Source organism: Monopterus albus, unplaced genomic scaffold (assembly GCF_001952655.1).
Source record: "Monopterus albus unplaced genomic scaffold, M_albus_1.0 scaffold258.1, whole genome shotgun sequence".
Classification (NCBI taxonomy): domain Eukaryota; kingdom Metazoa; phylum Chordata; class Actinopteri; order Synbranchiformes; family Synbranchidae; genus Monopterus; species Monopterus albus.
Window position 1 is genome coordinate 276,290 of NW_018128138.1, and position 10,368 is coordinate 286,657.

A 10,368-nucleotide genomic window follows, 5' to 3' on the forward strand; every position below is an offset into this window, starting at 1 on the left:
GATTAATTGTGTGAGTAATATTCGATTGTTCTTGATTTCCTGGTTGTTTAGTCTCTACTGCTGTTCCTGATTCTCTCCATTGCTGCTCTGCCCTGTTTTTAGGTGCCTTTGATTTATTTGTGCTGTGTAAAACTGTGTAATGTTCTGATGACGCTACCTTTATAATCCTTGTGTGTATCGGTCCTATTGCTGCTGTAACACAGAAATTTCCCCACTGAGGGATCAATAAAACACCTACTCTACTTCACACCAAACAGAGTGAACAGTTACTTGGTTATAAACAAAAGAATCAGTAGATTAACTGTTGAAATATTCGTTAGTGTTTGATGAATCAAATGTAAGGAACAGTGAAAGCAGCAGCTTCACATTATTCATACACACACCTCAGTAAAACACACACAGCACACACACATTTACAGAGGAATTTCACACAGACGTTCGCCATTAGGAAAACACACACAAGACCCATTAATACACAACACACCAACACACACACACACACTGACAGATGGAACATGCTCCTCCATATATGGTCCCTCATAAACAGTACTGTGGCCCCATATCAATTACCCCCTCATCGGGAGGGATAAGGTGACAAGGAGGAGGAGGAGGAAGTGCGGAGTATTATCTCTAATTAGATTTTCTGGTCTATTTGGTGGCTCCTCAAATGGGAGGAGAGCTCGTTTCACAGCTCTTAACAAAGGTGAGGGGATGAATAATGAAGAGGAGGAGGAGCAGGAAGAGAAAGAAGAAAGAGGAGTTAGTTGTGTTCCTCCTCCAGGCACAGTAAACATGTTTCACATGTAAATAAGTGAACAAACATGTTGGTGGTGTCAGTTTCTCTGACAAACAAACAGTGACCTCATCAGTTCAGACCTGCAGATTCACAGTAAATGTTCCTACAGATTCAGTTATGTTCACAATTCAAAGAAAACACGATAAGAATAAAAATCATCATCAATAGAAACAAGCTGAACATTTTTCTCCACAGTGTGACACTTTATCAAGTGTCACCCCTTCAAAATAAGATACAACACTTCCTGTTGGCACCACACACATGAATGAGATAAAACTAATAAATAAACTAAAGATGACACTGGACTGTTTAACGCAAATTTATCAGGCTCCTGTTTCATCTTTGACAGTGTTCCCATGTCAAAATGTCAAAAATGATCAAAATGAAGGTCTCAACACCAACAGTGTTGCACAAAACCATGCTGATTGATTATTTGATCGATTATTGATCACTGTGCTAACTAATTCAGTTCTTAAATAAGAAACATGAAATGGTAGCAATGGTTTCAGCAACCAAACCAACCACTGTACACCAGAACAAGCAGACACAAGGACAGTTTTCCCCAGGGCGTCACTCTGAAGAATGGCAGCTCTGTGCCTAATATTTATTGGTTTCAGCCAGCAGAGAGGGCCAACAGCCTCTCACACAAAGATTTTATTTTAGCTGGAAAACAAAAACAATTAAAATAAAGTTCACATACTCAGTGGCCTGGTGCAGTCGGCGCAAACGCAACACCGCCTCATCTCGCTCCTCATTGGCCAGCAGGAGTCGTGACATCAGAGCCTGGTCTCGGTCCTTCTGAGCTGCCAGTACCTCCTCCAACACCGCTGAGTTGAGGAGGAGGAGAGGGGGTTGATAAATTCAATATAAACCATTGTCCAATAGGAGCTGAGTTCTTTATTACATGGTTTGAGCTATAGACATTTATATACATGAATACATTTTAATTATCATATATGCTTATTACCACACAGGTATATCATCGTAACATAACGCAACACTTACTAGTTGCTTTAATCTCCTGATGAGATCAGGATCAAAGATTTTTATTGTCGCATCACCAAATGTGCAGGACATACAGAAAATCAAAATACCGTTTCTCTCTCACCTAGTACTGAATGCCATACCATTTAGGAAACTAAAATAGAATAAAAGTAGAGTAAAAGTAGACTAAAAGGAGTAATAAAACTAAGTCAAAGTGATTAGGATAAAACTAAATGGTACAACCTAGTAGGCTATGACTCAATCCCTGTACAATCAGTGACAGTAGTGCAAATAAGAACATTATCAGATGGTTGTGAGGTTAAGATGCACATGGACAGTAGTGCAAATGACCAACAGCAGCAGATTAGAGGCGTGTTTGAGCTTTCTTGGCCAGTGATGTGGTGTTGTTGGTCCAGGAGAGGTCCTCAGAGATGTGCACCCCCAGGAACTTGGTGCTGTTCACTCTCTCCACTACAGCACCGTCGATGGTCAGTGGTGGATGCTTTAGAGGTTTTCTCCTGAAGTCCACAATGATCTCTTTAGTCCTCCCCACATTGAGGGAGAGGTTGTTGTCCTTACACCACTGGACCAGTTGGCACACCTCACTCCTGTAGTCGGCCTCATCATTGTTGGTAATGAGGACAACTATAGTCGTGTCATCCGCAAACTTGACAATGTGGTTGGTGCTGTAGGTTGGTACACAGTCGTGGGTCAGCAGTGTGAAGAGCAATGGGCTGAGCACACACCCTGTGCTCAGCGTGATGGTCTTGGAGATGTTGCTGCTGACCCACACATTTTGTGGCCTCCCTGTTAGAAAGTCCAGCACCCAGCTGCAGAGAGGGTTTGAATCCCAAGTGTCCAAGTTTTTGTGTAAGCTGTTGGGGGATGATTATGTTGAATGCTGAACTGAAGTCTAGGAACAGCATTTGCACATAAGAGTTCTTTGAATCTAGGTGGATGAGGGCTGGATGGAGAGCAGCAGTAATGGCATCCTCTGTGGACCTGTTTGACCTGTATGCAAACTGAAATGGGTCGTGAGAGGGAGGAAGGACGGACTTGACGTTCTGCATGACCAGCTGCTCAAAGCACTTTATAATAACTGAAGTCAGTACTACAGGCCGATAGTCATTATAACTGGTTGGGTGGGGCTTCTTTGGAATTGGAATTATTGTGGCGGCCTTGGTTCTTCACCCTGGCTACGGACAGACACACAGCCTGCTCACCCGGGGGAGGGGTGGTCTTCTGTGCTGGTGTGTTGTTCTGTGTTTCAAAGCAGCCAAAGAAGTCATTGAGGCTGTTCAGCAGAGAGATGTCACTACTACAGCTCTGAGGTGGGGGTTTATAGCCTGTGAGGGTTTGGATGCCTCACCAGAGACCCAGTGCATCTCTAGTGTCGCTGATATTTTCTTGCTGTATTGGCGTTTTGCCTCCCTGATTCCAGGGGACTGGTTGGCTCTTGCTGTTGCTAGGCCTGCACCGTTGCTGGCCCTAAAGGCTGCCTTCTGAGCCCTCAGGAGTCTGTGAACCTCACCTGTCATCCTTGGCTTCTGGTTGGCACGAACACTGATATTTTTGCAGTGAGTGACATCATCAATACACTTTGTGATGTATGCTGTGATGGCCTCAGTGTATTCCTTTATGTCAATGTGATTGTTGTGAGTGGCTGCTTGTCTGTGGTGTCCTTCAGAGCATAAGAAGCCCCAACTCAACAGAGATGAATTTATTTTATCAGGAGACAAACCTTTCCAGCTCAGGCCAGAATGAAAACATGGCATGTTTGTGTCATCAGCAGGCAAACATGGTGATGGAGACTGCGTTTGTGTGATAATCCTGCTGCACTGCAGCGGCACGCACGTACACACAGGGCTCAGTTAAACTAATGCTACATGTGGATTAAACACACACACACATAGTTAAACTAGCAGCTGCCTTACCACGGCTGTGGTTTTAATTACACTGTGTGTGTGTGTGTGTGTGTGTGTGTGCGCGCACACGCACGCATGAAAAAATATTCAAATAGTGAAGGAGTCGCAGGTGGATCAGATCTGATTAAGAGGAGAGAAAACTGTTACGTGTACCCCCCTCACCTGCAGGTCTCTCCCAGCCTCGGGCCTCCCTCAGCTCCTCCCTCAGTTCCTCCTCCACTTCCCTCCGCTGCAGGTCTGTCTCCTTCTGCACTAGCTGATCCTGCAGCTGAAACAGAGTCAGGTGTTAGTACCTGAGAGCACAAGGCTGCGGGGCTCCCACCTGTCACCTGGTTTGTTCTGGAACTTTAAGAACCTCTTGAGTCTGTTGTCAGGTTTTGAGACACGTCAAAGATGACAGCGGGACAGAGAACGAGGAAGAAGCAGTCAGATATGGCTGCAGTTAAGTTATTATTAATATTCATTATACCGTTTAATAATCTACTGATTTAATTCCCAGTTAATCGACATATTGTTTGTTGTGTCAAACATGAGAAAAGTGCCAGTCCAGAGTGACATCTTCAAATGGAAACAGATTCATTTAACGTCACAGAAGAGCAAGAAAAACATCAAATGTCCACAGTAGAGAAATTGGAATCTGAGAGTTTTTCAGCATTTTTGATGACTTCAGTTACTTAAATGATTCAGCTTTTATGATTATATTTGCTGATTAATTTTTGCTGGAGTGATTACTAATTAGCTGCTAATCACTAACCACTCAGCAGTTGACAGACAGAGTTAAGTTCTGAGATTATAGTGCCTTTCATGTGGATGTTTGTCTGGTGTAAATGCTTAGATTACAATATAAAGATGTGTATTCAATCAAAACACCTGCTCAACTTACAGAGAAGCGATCATTTCCGCTTTGCCTGCAGTCGGTCATCCACCGCCAGCTCGTGTTAGCCATTGCAAGCTTGTTAAGCTAACAGCTAAGAACCAGCTAACATGACAGCTGACTGGACCCAGCAGACAGCGATTCTTTGGGTTTTGACAGGCAGCACTGTTAATCTGAAGTAGCAACGTTCTATTAGTAAAATAAATGTAGAGTGGAAATGAATTTCCTTGAGCTGTCAGTCACAACTAGGTGGAGGAAATGCTTCGTTTGTTCTTCAGTTGAATCGGATTTAAAGTTAAAGAAACTGCACCGTTTAAAGACAAGTTTTAATGAGTAACTGTGTTAAAGAATCGTGATGTCAGTACTGACCAAAATAATCGTGATTATGATTTCTGTCATAATGGTGCAGCCCTAGGTATACTGTAGGTACTGCCATCTGACTACTGGATGGATGTATATGTGCATAGTCACCTTCTTGTTCACTTCCCTCAAGGCATCGAGCTCCTTCAGTAGAAAGGAGATGTTTTTGTCTCGATCGAAACTCTGAACTCGAGCCAACATGATGTCCTGGTGAAGACTGGAGAGAAAAAGATTCAGGTAAAAACTGGACTAACAACTGACACAGCAGGTCTGCAGAGGCCTAGGGTCGCCTTCATGTCCAGCTGACAACAAGCCTCAAGCTTACATCAGTGACCTTTACTGATTTACTGTAACGTGACATTTTTACTTCATCAGTACTTTGTTTCTATGCCATCTTCAGCCATACTTATAATCATTTCTTGTCGTTGGACTGTGAGCCTGCTGAGGTACCAAGACAGCCATATACAGCACCATCTTGGTGCAAATGCAGTGTGAAGCTGTCCACACACACCACGTTTTAGGTAAATGTGCCATTTTGGGAGCATCACTGTCATTATCAATCATAGATACTGTATATACAATACATACATCTATAATTGAATTAAAAAAATAAATACCATCCCATACAGCTACATACAGTAGTGGATGCCCTCTGGAGGTCCTGGGAGTCATATTTGGGGTTTTGATATCGATCTATATGGATGGATTATGTAAGGGCCTCCCAAGGGTTAAGCATTTTGTTCAGCGAGATAATCTTCACAGGTGACCACCGCTTTATGAGGTTTGAAGCTTGGTGTAGAACAAGTGCACAGACGAGCCTAGAGAAACACCTTGGAGAAACACCTGTCCAAATGGCTAACACACAGCGAGGGAATTACTGGCTACACATGAAATGCATCTATATGTACAGAGTATCCAGCCCGCAGTACAAAACTACACACACACACAAAGACCATGTGCTCAGTAGCAACAGACATTGTTCACCTGTTTATTTTTAGAGAAGTACTGCTCTTCATTTTTAGTTAGTTTGTAATAAAATAAAGAGAAAATGTAAAAGTTTTTAAAAAGTCTGTGTATGCCGTCAATTATAGTTCTTAGAAAGCAAAGAAACTGCAATTGGACAAAATCAGAATCAGTAGGTCAAAAAAAAGAATCTGTGCATCTCTAACATTTTGCCTTTATTACTCTGAGTTACAGAGACGTGGACAGGAGAAAAGAGAGACAGAAATGAAGAGAGGGAAGACCAGAGTCCAGGGTCACCAATCGGACTGGACCCACCAGCGCTGCACTCGCACTGTGCAATGCACCCTGACCATTCGTGCCCCAGTATGAGGATTTTTATTTTATTATTTTTCTTTTCTTCTTTGTGTTCATGTAAGGTGTCTGGTGTTTTCCATGGGGATGAGAACTACCACTCACTCAGATAAACTGGCAGACTCAGCGACACTTTTAAACCTGTCACCACATAAACGTGCCGGGATAACACCTGGCGACCAACTGTTAATTTGAAATGTGGGGCTCCTATCACAGCCTGTGCATTTAGAGTAAAAATACACATGAATAATATAAACCCAACAGACTGGTCAGCAGTCCTGTGACATCATCTCAGCGTGTTTCATTAGAGTTTCACCTGTGTGTAGTGAGGTCAGGTGCTTTAACCTGAGGCTGTGGCCTCACATTATCACATATGAGGCACGGAGATGAAAGCAGCAGGTTATGAGGTGTTGCTTTAATAAGCAGCAACTGATGTTCGCCTGTAATTCTCTCATATCACCTTAAAGGTCAGGCAGCTTCTTAGCGTAATAAAGCAGGTAAATAAGACAGTGGAGTATGGCTGACACTGTCTTCTGTAATTGACTGTTTCTCACTTCATAATATCAGCTGCTTCTAATCAACTTCCCGCCTCGATTCCTTTTACTATTTTTCTATTTCTGTCTCATTCTCAACACTTCCACTAATCGAATCAAACCTAAATTTAATAGGTCACATTTCATACAGTGATGCAACTCAGACTGATCCACAAATCTCATCTGAAAACGCATCAAAGAGACAAAAAAAAAGGCACAAAAAAAAAACTGAATTACAGAATCTAAAGAAAGCTGAGCAAGTTTAATGAAAAGTAATAAACTTTTTAATAAATCTGCTCAGTGCTGAGAGGCTCCAAACATGTGAGATTAATCAAGGAAGCCCCGAAGAACATCACGGACTGTCCAATATTCATAATATGATTATTCAAATGTATCATAATTTATAGTTCTGATACATCTTTACTTGTCATTTGTTTTGAGAACATTAAAGTTTATAACACCTGCACAGCTGAGGACATTTCACTTGGCATTAACAGATGATTTCGTAAATACTACAGAGTCTGCCTGTTGATTATTGATGAATTATTATTTTTTAATGAAGATATATGCTCTGGTTGTGAACCGGTTATCTCCTGAAGGTTATATTCATTCACTGTGTTGATTCAACAGTATCACACAGCAGGAGTTAATCTGTTCTGTGATAACGGGTTAATATTACCAGGAGACAGTACTGAGACGTTTACCTGTGTTTAATGCAACACATAGGACAGACAAATGAAGCTCCGTCACTGCCAGGCTCCACCGCTTGGAAATCAATGATGCAATAAACGTGACAAGATTTGTCTGTTAAATGAAGAACTAAATAAATTAAACACCAAAAAAATGTCAAAACAGGTTTCCACTCATCCTACGGCAAGTTTTCAGCAAAATCAGAGCAGGTACATTTCCTCCAGAAACTTCCCCATTACCCCCATTACTTTCAGTAGCAACAGCTGTAGTAAAAGCAGGAGGAGTAGTAGTAGTAGTAGTAGTAGTAGTAGTGGTAGTAGTAGTAGTAGTAGTGGTGCCAGTAGTGGTAGTGATACCAGTACCAGTAGTAGTAGTAGTAGCAGTAGTGGTAGTGATACCAGTACCAGTAGTAGTAGTAGTAGCAGTAGTGGTAGTGATACCAGTACCAGTAGTAGTAGTAGTAGCAGTAGTGGTAGTGATACCAGTACCAGTAGTAGTAGTAGTAGCAGTAGTGGTAGTGATACCAGTACCAGTAGTAGTAGTAGGTAGTAGTGGCGGTGGTACCAGTGCTACTGGTACCAGTAGCAGCAGCAGCATTCACTCCTCTCACCTGTTGTCAGCAGTGACCGGGTGTCTTCTGAAGGTTGGACTACCAGGACTTCTGGATGCTCCACCTCCATCAGGGGCATCACCACAGCTGTCTGCCCAAGGAGAAGGGCCTCTAGTGGTAGAGAAGTCTGTCTCCATCTCCCCTGCAACTCCTGGAGGCCTGGAGGACAATGGAGAGACAGATCTCCTGTGCGACTGGGGTGAAACAGGAGAGACAGATGACCTCTGAACCAGAGGTGAAGGGGAGCAGGAGGTCAGAGGCTCCTGGAGGTGCTGAGGGGCTGACAAACAGACAGGTACCAGTCAGTGCAGCTGCAGAGAATATACTCTATTTTCATGGACATTTCAGTGGAGAATGGTACTAAGAGCAGTTGGGGATGATGGACGGGTCAGTGGACATTACCCTGAGGCCGGTCAGTGTGGTCCAGGTCCAGGCTCAGGCTGATTCCTGGTCTGTAAACATCAGAAACAACAGGAGGTGATGACACATAAGAGTTTGTAGTTTAGGCTTAGTGCAAGTTTCAGGTCTGGGGATTTTCAGTGCAGGAGTGGGAGGCCAGGGTGACAGGTGCTGTTCCTACCTGTCAGGGTTGATGACTCGCTGGCTGATGTTGCTGAGATGCCTTCTGGAAGGAGAGGGCAGGCGCTGCTGCAGCTCCACGTTCACTCTGGGATTAGCTGGAAAATGGAAACACTCATCTGAAACTCACTGTTGCCCACCTGTCTGTCTCTCACTGTATCTTAGCCGGCGTTCAGACTGAGTCCTAGAACACAACTCCCTGCTGTTTTAACGCACGGGGCTGCGTTGGTCGGGGGTTGAGAGCTGTATGCGTGCACGATGTTGAGATGAGTCCATGTGGGCGGCTTCATTCACGTTTCTAGCCCTGAGCTTCCGTGGCGCTTTGGTTAGCCACACTGCTAACCTTAGCACCGATCCTCAGCCACTGGTAGAGACGCCGTTAGCATCCATGTCTCTGACTAATCACCGCATGGCTTCTCATCATGCTGCATTAACTCGGACCCAAATTCGACTCTGAAAAGCAGCGAACGCGTGCGTGTCGACATTCCGATCGTCCCCGTACCTTATTGGTCAACACGGGGCCTTTGTGGGATGATGTCACCGACCGGCGCGGCAAAAGCTGAACCAGGTCCAACCTTTCCCCGGAGCCCCCTGTGGCGCTGGTGCCGTTTGCGGTGAAGCCCCGGAGAAATGAACGGAGAGGGCCGCGCCTTTTCTCACCTTTGACACTCGGTGTGGACATGACGGCTCTCGTTAAACAATCAGATCAGAGCACAGGTCATCAGGCGTAAGTAGAACAGTGACAGAGTTCACATTAAACAAGTAAAACGTAAATACAACAGTGATCATTCACAACGTGTGTGTGTCTCCATCCATGTGTAGTGAAGTCTAACACTTCCCAGAATAGAAAATAAATAAAATGTAAAAAGAAATGCAGATGTGAACACCGTTTGACTGTGACGCCAAGCCAGGGTGTGAGGGACAGGTGCCCACAGGTGAACTGGATAATGAAATATTCATTCAAGGCGGAGTCGTGTTTAGAACACATCCAGAACACTGAGCGGTGCTGAATCTGATTCTGTTTGCCGCTTGACGAAATGCATAGTAGTTTTAGTCATTAAAAACAATACATTTTTAATATTTACTGTGGCTACATCTTCTTCAGCCCGGTTGTGTACAGTTACCATGGTTACACGTGTTGTTCCCGTCTGTGGTGAGGTTTGTGGGAAACTGTGTTTTATTCCCACAGTGTCGCTCTGCTCTGCAGAAGTCGGACTCCCTCACACTTTGGCTAAAACCCTCTTCACTGTGTTCAGAGGCGACTCCAAATCGTCAGATACCATTAAAACAGTGAGTCTCTGCATGTAGAGATGACTTATGGCCGACTGTCCACATTAATCCTGGAGCTGACTGGCAGCAACACGACACATCTCTCTGACTGAGAGGAGCGTTAACGTTACATCTCCGTCCACAGCGGTTCATGGTACGTTATCCTGCCGCGGTTTCCCAGCGCGTCCCAGCGGTTTGTGTGCGTAATTCTCTGGACTGTCGATATGATTCATGAACCTGCTTCTTCCAGGACGTGAAACATCCAGCGGCTAATTCAGCTCCGGAACCAGAGTGGTTTTGGCCTGTGGAGGAAACGGTTTCACTGATCAGCGCCTACAGTTTGTGACTCCACAGACGCGGCAGGTCGTTAAATGACCTCATGTCCGTTCATCCGTTTTTCACATTATCGTTAACGTTTTATTCGTTCACGAAAA

The 10,368-nt window shown here is 44.1% G+C and overlaps 1 protein-coding gene across 1 annotated transcript in view; it reads right to left on the bottom strand.

Moving 5' to 3' along the window:
- The window catches only part of mipol1 (mirror-image polydactyly 1), a 35,808-nt gene extending 26,146 nt beyond the window's left edge, over positions 1 to 9,662 (bottom strand). Inside the window, exons 1-7 of the mRNA XM_020621371.1 lie at positions 9,326 to 9,662; positions 8,667 to 8,763; positions 8,489 to 8,538; positions 8,087 to 8,366; positions 5,051 to 5,156; positions 3,868 to 3,973; positions 1,497 to 1,623 (exon numbers count right to left, since the gene is read on the bottom strand). Of these exons, the coding sequence (XP_020477027.1) occupies positions 1,497 to 1,623; positions 3,868 to 3,973; positions 5,051 to 5,156; positions 8,087 to 8,366; positions 8,489 to 8,538; positions 8,667 to 8,763; positions 9,326 to 9,347 (788 nt within the window). The 5' untranslated portion in view covers positions 9,348 to 9,662. The remainder of the gene's footprint in view (positions 1 to 1,496; positions 1,624 to 3,867; positions 3,974 to 5,050; positions 5,157 to 8,086; positions 8,367 to 8,488; positions 8,539 to 8,666; positions 8,764 to 9,325) is intronic.
- Positions 9,663 to 10,368: the final 706 nt, after the last annotated feature.